The 13,618-nt window shown below is 38.9% G+C and overlaps 1 protein-coding gene across 1 annotated transcript in view; it reads left to right on the top strand.

Moving 5' to 3' along the window:
• vav3 (vav guanine nucleotide exchange factor 3) overlaps window positions 1–13,618 on the top strand; it is a 93,787-nt gene that overhangs the window by 25,979 nt on the left and 54,190 nt on the right. Inside the window, 4 exon segments of the mRNA XM_014021016.1 lie at window positions 9,798–9,856; window positions 10,073–10,138; window positions 11,951–12,059; window positions 13,144–13,245. Coding sequence (XP_013876470.1) covers window positions 9,798–9,856; window positions 10,073–10,138; window positions 11,951–12,059; window positions 13,144–13,245 — 336 coding nt within the window.

The raw sequence follows: 13,618 nt of genomic DNA, 5'->3' as shown, positions 1-13,618 counted from the left end.
CACACACACACACACACACACACACACACACACACACACACACACACACACACACAGGCTTTCTGTGGTAAACGTCACTTCTCTCTTTTTATGAACAGAAAAGAAACAGAAATCAGGACAAAAACAAACGTCCACATTTAGTCAAATGTTTTGGAAGCTCTTCTTTGAACTAAAAAAGATTTCTTTCTTAAAATGAAACTTTTTTTTAACAAGAATTAGAGATAAATACAGTAAATACAGAGCTAGTATCACAGATACAGATACTTTTCTTTAAAAATGAGGTTTAAGTCAAATTTGGTCAAAATAATCGAATTACATTTTCAGATTCTTGCTTTAAAAGCTACATTTTGACACATGGATCATTTTTATATCATCAGTTTATCCAGCGAAATGACTTAATTTGTCTTGTTGGTTACAATAATACATTACTCTTTGGTCTGAATCCTAATTTTTTGTAAATTTATTGAGTAATTTTGATGTCAATATAAAGAGGAAACCTCAAATAGTATTTTTACATTAAGATTTCCCAGCTGGAAAGAAACAAAAACATTGCTAACTCACAGTGAAACATTCAAAATTTTACTACAGCAAAGGTTTGTTCCCCCAACTAATGGTCAAATAAACAATAAACTAAATAAATAAATAAACTTTCCAAAGTTTTACCAACTAATTCTTTTTGTTCCCACAGATTTTACACTTCTTATCCAGTTGATAAACATAAAAATGTGTATTTTATCAGCTTGTTTTAAAGTGTTCTTGTCATGACTCAGCACTTCGTGCAGGTTACAGCGAGGCGTTTCATCTCAGCGTGCTGCTGGGTGTTGAGGTTACCTGGCTGTGCAAACATGACAGGTATTTATAGGCTGCTGGGTCTGAYAGCACCCCGAGCTCAGAGACCGCAGGTCTACAAACCAAACCTGGTTTCCTCTGATGTCCTACTTTCTGACAGCTTTAAACCCCAGAATCAACACGGCGTCGAACCAGAGCTAAGAGCAGCAGAACGTGCAGAGCTACAGTTTATCATCAAAGAAAATTAGCTTTTTTCTTATAAAAACACTTGCATTAATTCATTTTACCATTTAAAGGTTTTTTTTATTTAAAGAATGATTCCGTACATATAAATGTCTTAATTCTGGACTACATCTTGTCCTGAAACATAGTTTCCACTGCTAATCAGCAAGAAAACAGCACAAATACTGTATATGTGTGCTCCTTTATTTTCTGTTTCAAATGTTTGAAAATAATTTATTTAATACAGGGTTCGACAAGTTAGTTGTTTTTTGACAAATGACCCCAAATATTTAAATATTAGGTCTTGATGTGGGCGGAGACAGCCCTACTCGTGATTGGCGGAGGGCTTGATGTGGGCGGAGACAGCCCTACTCGTGATTGGCGGAGGGCTTGATGTGGGCGGAGACAGCACTACTCGTGATTGGCGGAGGTCTTGATGTGGGTGGAGACAGGCCTACTCGTGATTGGCGGAGGTTTTGATGTGGGCGGAGACAGCCCTACTCATGATTGGCGGAGGTCTTGATGTGGGCGGAGACAGCCCTACTCGTGATTGTAACCCCAAAATTACCAAAAATTACAACCCCAAAAATTTCCTAATTTCCCTCTGAGATCAATAAAGTATTTTTGAATTTTGAATTTGAAATGTTACCTGCCTGACATGAAAGGTTACTGCTTCAAAACAAAAATGCTCAAAACTTTATAAAATATATAAAATCGTTTGCTGATTTTAAACACAAAACAGTTACTGACAGCAGAAATATTACTAGTTTTTATTAAAAGTCTATTTTTTTAATGACCGAAAATGAAAAATTCAATTTAATTTACATTAGTTGAGTCTTATAGCCTATCTCATATTTAAAAATACGTTTAAGTTATCTTGAATTGAAGCCTCAATACAACTTACCATACATGGTAAATATTATAATATCTAATAGATATTTTGCCTGGTCAAAATATATTTAAAGATATCTGAAATATTCATTTCTAAACATAAAGTAATTTCAAATATTTGGAATGTAATTGTGGTGAAGTCAATTAAATGTAAAAACGGCCTGCCGTACTGTAATCCTCCACATGTTGCTGAAAACGATCAGCTGCTCTCAGAGCAGAAGCTGGTTGTTAAATCAGCAAGATGGACTTATGAGCAAGCGGATGTCCATAAATTCATTTAATCTCCATGTTAACAAGAAATAAAATAATTTTTTCTCCTTCGACTCGGGTGTGAAAAACCTGTTAATGCTAATGCTACATGTGCGATGTACAGCAGGAGGGAGAAATGAGGATTCATCCCATCTACGTGTTTTAATATTTCAATTAAATGTACATATGAAAGATTAAATGTTTCCATGCCCAGTCAGACAGGGACACGTCCAACTGCCTGATTATGTGTTTTACCTGCCCCATTACCTGACCCGTTACGTGCCCCATTAAGTGTCCCTTTATGTGTCCTGTTACATTCCCTGTTTTGTGCCCCATTATGTGTCCCATTACGTGCCCTGTTATGTGGCCCTTTATGTGTCTTGTTATGTGTCCCGTTACGTGCCCTGTTATGTGTCCTGTTACGTACCTCCTTATGTACCCCATTGCATGCCCCATTATGTGTCCTGTTATGTGCCCCGTTATGTGTCCTGTTACGTACCCCCTTATGTGCCCCGTTGCGTGCCCCATCACATGTCCCGTTACATGTCCGTTACGTGCCCCATTATGTGTCCTGTTACGTACCCCCTTATGTACCCCGTTATGTGCCCCATTATGTGTCCTGTTACGTACCCCCTTATGTGCCCCGTTATGTGTCCCTTTATGTGTCTTGTTATGTGTCCTGTTACGTTTCCCCTTACGTGCCCCATTACGTGCCCCATTATGTGTCCTGTTACGTACCCCCTTATGTGCCCGTTGCGTGCCCCACCACATGTCCCGTTACATGTCTGTTACGTGCCCCATTATGTATTCTGTTACGTACCCCCTTATGTACCCTGTTATGTGCCCCATTATGTGTCCTGTTACGTGCCCCATTATGTGTCCTGTTACGTACCCCCTTATGTGCCCCGTTATGTGTCCTGTTACTTGCCCTGATACCTGCCCAGATACCTTTCCCATTACCTGCCACCGTTACATGTGCCCCGTTATGTGTCCCGTTATGTGCCCCAGGCAGATGGCCAGTGGTATTTGTCGAACCCTGATTTAAAGTTTAAAATCTGAGAATATTACTGACTGCAGAGCTGTTGTAGATGTATAATTCCTTTGATCAGAGATTCTCTGAAAGCTCTGCAACCCTCTTTGGGTATTTTTTCTCCTCTGTGTCTCATTGAATTACATGATGCTGGCTGTCAGGGCGGCAGGCTCGGCCTTCCTCTGTTTGTTTACGGAGCTCAGGTTTGGCAGATCAGATGTGTTGCGTCAGTTTGTCCGTTTTATGTGTGAAAGCCGTGCAAACGTGTGATCCCATGAGCAGCCAGCTTTCTTTTAAAGTGAACATCACACATTCCACGCGCGCGCGCGTGTGTGTGTGTGTGTGTGTTCAGGGTAGAGGGGAGTGAAGGATGTTGAGGATCTGCTCTGAAGGTCTGAGTGAGTCTGTGTCCGGGGGCGGATGATGTGCTTCATGGATGTTGAATTGATTTACCTGGACAGCAGGACTGACTTTAGATGGAGTTATTTAGGTGGGAGGTGAGAAGAACTCCCAAAGGCTTCAAGACTCAAAGACCACAAGACTCAAAGACCACCATAGGACTGAGCCATAAAACAAAAACGATACAGCATAGATAGATCAGTTTGTAGGACCACTACAGGATAAGTTCAAAGGACCACTATAGGATCATTTTGTACGATCACTAAAAGATAAGTCCATAGGACCATTATAGGACCACTATAAGATCAGTCCATAGGACCATTATAGGACCACTATAAGATCAGACCATAGGACCACCAAAAGATCAGACCATAGGACCACCAAAAGATCAGTCTGTAGGACCACCATAGGTCCACTACAAGATCAGTCTGTAGGACCACCATAGGACCACTAAAAGATCAGTCCATTGGACCACCATAGGATAAGTTTGTAGTACCATTACAGGATAAGTCCATAGGACCATTTAGGACCACTAAAAGATCAGTCCGTAGGACCACCATAGGACCACTAAAAGATCAGTCCATTGGACCACCATAGGATAAGTTTGTAGAACCACTACAGGATAAGTCCACAGGACCATTTAGGACCACTAAAAGATCAGTCCCTAGGACCACCATAGGACCAATAAAAGATCAGTACATAGGACCACCATAGGACCACTACGACCACTAAAAGATCAGTCCATAGGACCACTACAGGATAAGTTTGTAGGACCACTACAGGATAAGTTTGTAGAACCACTACAAGATAAGTCCACAGGACCATTTAGGACTACTAAAAGATCAGTCCGTAGGACCACCAAAGGACCACTAAAAGATCAGTCCATAGGACCACTACAGGATAAGTTTGTAGAACCACTACAAGATAAGTCCCTAGGACCATTATAGGACCACTAAAAGATCAGTCCGTAGGACCACTACAGCATAAGTTTGTAGGACCACTATAGGATCATTTTGTAGGACCACTACAGGATTAGTCCATAGGATGATTATAGGACCACTAAAATATCCGTCCATAGGACCACTACAAGATAGGTTTGTAGGACCACTACAGGATTAGTCGATAGGACCACTATAGGACCYCCATAGCACCATTATGAAATCATTTTTAGGACCACTATTGGACCACTATAGAATCAGTTCTTTGGACTACTACAGGATCGGTTCATAGGACCACCAAAGGACCACTACCACAGATTGAAGGAAAGATGGGTGGATCAAAGTCTGGAGACATTCCTGATGAAACCTTGATGGAGTCTTGCAGAGTTTTAAGTTTTTGGTTCGTCACATAAATTAACGGTAACTCTGTAAATGTTCTGTGTTCTGTGTTCGCTGCAGTTTGGCTCAGATTTCTCTCTGAACAAACATGTTTTCATTTATTCTGTTTTCAGGAAACTCGCCTGTAAAATGTGTGTGATTTTTTTATGAATGCAAAGCGCTGTTTGATTAGCAGGATGATGGAAAAAAACAAATCAGTCAGTAAAGTCTGAGCATAGATGGCCAACATTCAAATCAGCTATATAAATGTAAATCCAAACATAGCAATTATGCATTATGGTCCTTAACGAACTCAGCCACTGATTGTCAAACATTAGCTTATCGCTCTCAGAGCCAATCAGCGTTTCACAGGCTCTGCATGGATTACATTTAATGCACCGGCTGTGCTGGTCAGATGCCTGTGCTTAAAAACTCAATCACTCACATTCATTTACTGACAAGTCAACTCCTCGTCCAACTGTTTACAAAAAGAAAGCAAAACTCCCTCCACGTCGACAGGAAGTCCCTATAAATAAACGTTTTAATGAAAAACTGTAAATTCACCACTTTTTTTTTCTTCTGAACTGTCACAACAGCAGAATGTTTGATGGGAATAAAATGAAGTGGAAGAGCCTTCAGGCTTTTTTTTTAACTTCCTGCCTTTCATTAATGTTTTAACAGCCCTGTCCTGCAGACAGAAGGGAACTGTCATTAAAGCTCCAGCGTGAACCATTTCAGAGGATTTATTGCCCGAAATGAAAATATAATACCACCAGAGAGACGGGGTCTTTTCACACCCAGCCGGATGCTGCTTGTTTCATGTTTCATGCATGTTGGAGCACACTGAGATTATTTAAATAAATGTTATTCCTTTAATCCCAGAGTTTATATTATGTATAGAAACAGCACAGTTGTTGTTTGGGTCAAACATCAAAGCTAACGTTAGCTAACAGCTACTACCACACCAAACTTTAGCTCAATGTCTGTCCAGTATTAACATTTTAACATTTTTTTAGTGTTTGCTAAAGTTGCTTAGTTGTGGCGGCCATCTTAAATGCAARTAACTTAATTCTAAATATTGTTTTCTTGTTGATTTTTGTAAACAAATGGGTAAAAACATCCTTTAGGCGGCATGCTCTGAGTGCCAGCACTTCTTCTCTGTGCATCAGAAACAAAAGATCTTCCTCATCAGATCCTGGTAATGATTCAGAGTAACAGAAGATTCTGTCGTTCGGAGCTAAAAGCAGAATCACCCCCCCTCAATCTGATCAGCTGTGTGTGTTCCAGAGGATAACCTCGCTCTGATCTATTTTTAGCGTCTCGTTTAGAAGAAAGCAAAAGAAAAAAAGCTGCGAGGAGAAAACTGGGACAACACGCTGGGTTCAAACTGAAACCAGTCCAACTGTTCACACTTCATGCATTCAGCTGTTTTCTGTAGGTGGCGTGTAGATTTAGAGCTACGAGSCGAAACGAGCAGCAGCTGTTTGCAGTTGGTGTCTGATCCCTGACAGARTGGATCTGCAGGTGAACGCTGAGGGTTTGATGATGAGCAGCTTGATGTTAGCTTGTTTCTGCTCGACAGACACGCCCCCTCCTTCTGCATTAAACATGTGAAACAGTCTCATTATTCAGACACGTTTTTCTGTTGTACATTTTTCGGCACGTCACTCGTTCCGCAATTTTTGTCCTTTTTCAACAATTTATATATCAACATGTTCAGCTTCTTCAGGACATTCTAGCTATGAATTTTGGTACTTCAGCTATTTATACTTTTTGAGATATTTAGCTTTTATTGTCATGTTTTTCTCATTGAAAAATAGGGATTTAATTAATCAACAATTGATTAATAATCAAATATATTTGCTTAAAATCTTATTTAGAAAAATGAATCAATTTCATTACTGTATAACAGTAAGTTACACCTTTAAGACAAATTTTTGGACATAAAAGGATTTGTAACTTTTTTTATTGTGTGAATGAATATCAAATATTCTCATTATTCAGATCATTTTATCATTTTGTATGTTTTTGGCACGTCACTCGTTCCGCAATTTTTGTCCTTTTTCAACAATTTATATATCAAAACGTTCAGCTTCTTCAGGACATTCTAGCTATGAATTTTGGTATTTCAGCAATGTATACTTTGAGATATTTAGCTTTTATTGTCATGTTTTTCTCATTGAAAATTAGGGATTTAACAATTAATCAAGAATCAATTAATAATCCATTATATATTTGTTTAAAATCTGATTTATAAAAAGGAATAAATCTATTTCATTATTAACAGTAAGCTATTCCTTTAATACAAATTTGGACATAAAAGGATTTGTGACCATTATTGTGTGAATGCATATCAAATATTCTCATTATTCAGATCATTTTATTCTTTTATATGTTTTTTGACACGTCACTCGTTCCACAACTTTTGTCTTATTTTAGCAATGTATACTGTATATCAAAGTGTTGAGCTCCTTCAGGACATTCCAGCTATGACTTTTGGTTTTTCAGCAATTTTGACTTTTTGAGATATTTAGCTTATTTGTATAACAGTAAATTCTGTCTTTTGGACAAATTTGTTTTGATACTTGAATGTTGATGTRAAAACATACATGTCAAGTTGTTTGTATAATCCATGCAATGTATGTTAAAAGAAAATAAATGTATATTAATTATAATATATTGATTATAAAAAAGCTACAATTAATTTTGTTGGAAAAATATATTGTCATTGTAAACTCACTCATCGTAAAATGAAAAAGCTGTTTTCAACATGCTTAAAACCCTTTGCTATATTTGCTACATGCTATAAATCTTTACTGCACTTTTGATCTTTTTTTCTGGTTCTGCTTTTTTAATTCCTTTGTACTAATTTCAGCTTCCTTCCGCTTGTATTTTGCTGATTTTAGCTCTTTTTTTTGCTTTGTCAGCTATCATTCTGACTTTTTCCTGCTATTCTGCAAATTTCAAATTTTTGTGCTTCTTTCAGCTTTTTTCTGCTAATTTAATCTGACATCTTCTGTTTCAAATATCTATCTTCATGCRATTATACTCTCAACCATGTCGTACTGTTTACCWGTTTGGTCTCTTACAACAAATGAAATCTTAGAACCCATAGTTAGGCTCTACAACAGGGCCTACAAAATTCATAAAAAACTTCCTGGTTGGACTCATCACTGTACAGTTCTTTCATTGTCTGATGCCTTGACTTTTCAGAATTATGTTTTGTATAGTGGTATTAATTTATATTTTCAAATCTTCCAAGGTGCCAATTATGGAACTCTCTGTGCATTGTTGCCCAAATCAAATTCTGGAAGTGGTCATTCAAKTAGATCTGTTACAAAAGGACAACTGATATTACCAACTTTTAAAAACTGTTACGGCCAGAGGTCTTTCTTCTATGTTTATACTAAAGCATGGAATGACATTCCTCAAAACATAAAGTCCATTTCAAAACTACAGCCCTTTAAGAAGAATCTTGTCTGCCATCTGCTGGACACTTTTTGTTCTGCTCATATTTAGACGTCCTATTTTGCAAATGCTGCCTTTTWGAAATTTGGTATGCTTGTTTGTCTTTGTGTCTATGGTGTGTAATGATGTGATTGTGATGCTGTAATTCTGAGTGTTTTATGTGCTGCAGAACAGGAACCTGCTGTAAAACAGCAATTATGCTGAGTCAGGCTTGATTTTTAGTAATCTTTTCCTGTTAAATAAATCTAATCAAATCAATTTCAGCTGTTTTTGTGTTTTTAGCTGAAAATTTCAGCTTCTTCTGCTTCATTCAGCAAACATTCTCTTTCTGTTTTTTTATTCTATTTTTAAAGCTATTTAAAGACAAGTTTCAGCAACAAACTGCATTTTCACAGGAAAAACAAATTCTGTATTTGGACTGAAGTGATGATCCACTTCATCCAACGCCGGTCCAACAGGTTTAGCCTTCATTTAGCGTTAGCCTTTAGCTAACCCTCAGCCTCTACCCAGACCGAGCTGAACTCTAACCTCAGACTTRTCTCTCTGTTCTAAACCGTGACACAGTTTTCTGTCTTGAGTAATTTCGTCGCCCAGGTGTCTCAGAGTTTATTTTCTGCTGTAGTTTCATTCAGACGTCCATATGTGCCCGTATGACACACAGTCCTCCCCCCTGCTGCTGCTTCCTCCCACCYCTCAGCTGCTCATCACTAATGTTTCCCTTCGATCCGCCGCCTCGGCTGATGACCTCAGACTGGCTGTTATTAACGCGCCGATGTGGTCGAAGGTAACGACCGAACGTTTGGCTGAGGAGAGACGAGGCCCTGCAGCTTTAAGGATGCTGGCAGAAAACCTGAGTCTGTGCTTGTCGTTAAGGCTCCTCTGTTTACTCCATTTACCGGCAGAGACGAAGGGGGCGGGGAGGGGGAGGGGCAGGCCAGGTTCCTGATATGTATTGATCATGGGAGAGTACGCTTCAGGGCGGGTTCAGCCGTGACACGAGGGGTTCAGAGCGTTCATGGTGTTCCTGCTGAACTCTGTATGCTTTTATGTTTCATCAGGTCACAAACAAACAAAAACAAACAAACAAACAAACAAACAAACAAACATGGAACAAAGAAAAGGTGAAGGGCACTGTCCGGCCTGTGAGCAGCAGGTGGGATTATGGGTCAAAATAAACAGGATCAATCATCTCTTTCTGTTTAACAGCCCTGTTATCGTCTCTTTATTTAATAAACTTATTATTTATCATTTAAATTATTCAGATATTTATCTGTACTCTGATGTTAATAAGTTTAAATGTTCAGTTTGAGAGGTAGAAGAGGCCACAGTTAACACAGAAATGTCTGAAATGTTTGAGAATGCTGCCCTCTTGTGTTTAAAGCCTGTAACTGCAGATCATGTTTTAAAACCTTTTATTTTTTGTTTTGTTTCAGGTTATGGACACATTATCCAAACTTTCCCACACAAGTATTGCACAACAAACAGGAATCAGGTACGTTGAAGTGAAAACAACAAACAACAGAAGAGTAAACAGGTCCAGTTTCAGATCAGCTGTGAGAAACTGAGAAACTGTTGAGATTAAATTTAAAGTCTTTAAACCTGGTAAAGACCAGATCAGTTCTTTTTTGAGTCCTGATACAGGAATAAAGGAGGTGGACTTTATATTTCCTGTTAAACTGATAAAAGCTGATGTGTTTTCTTCTTCCAGYCCGTTTCCTACAGAGGAGAGCGTCGAAGACGAGGACATCTACAACCACCTGGAGGACCTGATCGAGTACGTTTCCTCTGCTTCACAAACATGATCACCGACTCTAAAAACTCTGTGAAACATCTGAGTGATGTCACAAGAAACAATGAACAGTTCGTTTAGTTCATTCAGACTCCAGTTTTCTTACTAAATGAGCTGCTTGTTGTGATAAAGGAGCCATTTGTTCCCTGGGTGTTGACTGGCAGGCAGCCAGCAGAGTCAGCTCAACACACGWTGTGTGGGTTTGAGCTTTAATCACTTGTTGTTCAGTCCTCCGTGTGACACAAACCTTTTAGTTTTTTTTCCACTTTATCTAAACCCGTCCACTCATCCATCTGCTGTCTGTGGTCCTGAAAGGAGACCCAGACCCTTCTGAGCCCGACTCAGGTGGACCCCAGTCACCCAGACACATCTGAGAACTGGACGGCACCAGGAGGACAGATCCTCCTACAGAAACATCACCTCCACTCAGCTGTCCTCTACGTCTTCAGCTGTTAGCAGCCGACACCACAAACCACCCTCACACTCTTCAAAATATTAAAATATAAATAAATATATAAAAATATTAAACTATATTTACCCTATTTATCATAGAAATACTTTTTAAAGTTATTTTTAAATATTGTTCTGTTAAAAATTCAGCTTCAGGCTTGATTTTTATGTTTTGTTGATACTTTTAGCTACATTGTTGCTTTAGGCTTGCCTTTTGCTACTTTTAGCTTTAAGCTACTGCATGGCTACTTTTAGCTTTAGCTACAGTTTTGCTATGAAAAGTTTTAAACCTAGCTTTTTGCTACTTTAGCTTTAAGCTACTACATGGCTACTTTTAGCTTTAGCTACAATTTTGCTATGAGAAGTTTTAAGTTAGCTTTTGCTACTTTTAGCTTTAAGCTACTGCATGGCTACTTTTAGCTTTAGCTACAGTTTTGCTATGTGAAGCTTCTAGTTAACATTTTTGCTACTTTTAGCTTTAAGCGACTACATGGCTACTTTTAGCTCTAGTTACAATTTCGTTATAAAAATGTTTAAAGCTAGCTTTTTGCTAATTTAACTTTAAGCTACTGCATGGCTACTTTTAGCTTTAGCTACAATTTTGGTATGAGAAGTTTTAAGTTAGCTTTTGCTACTTTTAGCTTTAAACTACTGCATGGCTACTTTTAGCTTTAGCTACAGTTTTGCTATAAAAAGTTTTAAACCTAGCTTTTTGCTCCTTTTAGCTTTAAGCTACTACATGGCTACTTTTAGCTTTAGCTACAATTTTGCTATGAGAAGTTTTCAGCTAGCTTTTTGCTACTTTAGCTTTAACCTGCTACATGGCTACTTTTAGCTTTAGCTACAATTTTGCTATGAGAAGTTTTCAGCTAGCTTTTTGCTACTTTAACTTTAAGCTACTGCTTTACTACTTTGTTTTTAGATGTTATTTGGCTACTTTAGCAAATATTATTTTTCTTCTAGCTTGTAGCTACTTTTGCTATGTATGCTAGATTTTTGCTACCTTTGCTTGTTATTCTACTTGTTGTTTTTGCTGTCATTTTTAGCTACTGCTCTGCTGCTTTTAGTTTTTTAGATACTAAAATGCTACCTGCTTTTAGATGGTATTAGCTCTTAGCCAACCTTTTGCTGTTTTGGTTTCCAGCTAGCCTTATGACACTTTAATAGCCTTCTGCTGTTTTAACTTTTAGGTTTTGCTACTTTCAGCCAGTGTTTTGTTACTTGTAGCTTTTAACTAGCCTTTTGCTACTCGTAGCCTGTGCTTTGCCACTTTAAGCTATGAGTTTAGTGGTTTTAGCTGCATGTTTTAGCCGTTTGTGACGTGACGCTGCGACCCGTCTGCTGCAGTGAGAACAGGGTGGAGGATGAGGAGGATCTGTACGACTGCGTGTACGACGATGAAGAAGGAGGAGAGATCTACGAGGACCTGATGAAGACGGAGGCCGTCCCTCCTCCGGTGTGTGAGCTTCAGCCGTCCTTCAGATTAGATTTCATTTAATCAAACATTAAAATCAGCCGAACCTGCTGCCAGTGTTAGCGGGGCGTTGAGCCACAAATAAAACCACGACAGGAGTTGGTCAAACCAACAGAGAAAACCTGGTTTTTAGCTGAAAGATCCTGGTTAACCTGAAGTCGTGTTTGTAAAAATACATTTTCAACAACAACAACAAAACAAACTGTACAACAAGAGCCGAATGACATTCCTCAGATTAGCTGAAGAAGCTGAAACTGAGGCTAAAGGCAGCAGAACACTAAACTAAAGCAGTAGAACTTTAGCAGTAGAAAACAGATCAGAGACTAAAATTAGCTCTATTAATGCTAAAGCTGAAATTAGCACAACAAGCTAAACGTAGCTGAACTGTGGCTAAATGCAGTGATAAATAGAACAGTAGGTAAAAGCTAAAAAGAGCAGATATGCTAAAGTAGATGACGAAGAGTTTTCATTTGTTTTTATGGTATTTTTGTTTGTAAATGAAGTTAAACGTTAGAAAAAGTCAAAGTCGCAGCTCTCAGAAAGTTTTAAAATCTTTAAAATAGCATCAAAAGAACAAAACAAACATGTTCTTCAATGTAATTTCAGTGTGCTCTGTACAATGACAATAAACGCATGATCAATCAATAAATCAATACGATATATCGCCATATATCACGATACTGGAAGCAAAGTGATTTATCGACATTGTTTTTCTGAAAATACTTAAAAACCTTATATAATGAGTCACAATGCTAATGTTTGAGCTAACGTTTATCTCTCTGGCTCTTTAGCCTCAATTAAAAATCAAAACGATGCTTTAGAGAATCGATACATCGAGTACCAGGAAGTGAAATATTTCAGTTGCTGATACTCGATGTATCGATACACTGAAATATCGTGATATTTCAGTGTATCGATGTTTTCTTACATCGCTACAGTTAGTTTGTCTTTTTAGGAAAGTCAGTAAAAAACACAAAAGTGTTCTCTGCTCAGAGACTCACACTGTGTGTGTGTGTGTGTGTGTGTGTGTGTGTGTGTGTGTGTGTGTGTGTGTGTGTGTGTGTAGGCGTTTCAGAGGCAGGCAGAGACCGACATCAGGAGCTGCTGTTTGGCTGAAATCAAGCAGACGGAGGAGAAATACACCGAGACTCTGGAGTCTATAGAGAAGGTACATAGAGACCCCCTCCCTGTCCCGGGTCCAGGACCAGCTGAGACCCGGGTCCCTTCATGTTCTGGTTAAACCCCAGGAGGACCAGGCTGGTCCTGCTGACTGGATGATGTCATCATGTCGATTAATGAAGATCCTGTTAGAGGTTTTCAGTTCTGATGGTCCAACAGAGACTAAACCTACAGTCTCAGGTGGACCAGGTGGACCAGGTGGACCAGGGTCCAGTTAGAAACCAGAACCTGTAGTCTCAGGTGGACCAGGGTCCTGTTAGAAACCAGAACCTGCCGTCTCAGTTGGACCAGGTGGACCAGGGTCCTGTTAGAAACCAGAACCTGTAGTCTCAGGTGGACCAGGGTCCTGTTAGAAACCAGAA

The sequence above is a fragment of the Austrofundulus limnaeus genome, unplaced genomic scaffold (assembly GCF_001266775.1).
Source record: "Austrofundulus limnaeus strain Quisiro unplaced genomic scaffold, Austrofundulus_limnaeus-1.0 Scaffold275, whole genome shotgun sequence".
Taxonomy (NCBI): domain Eukaryota; kingdom Metazoa; phylum Chordata; class Actinopteri; order Cyprinodontiformes; family Rivulidae; genus Austrofundulus; species Austrofundulus limnaeus.
This window is presented reverse-complemented; position numbering and strand designations above follow the sequence as displayed.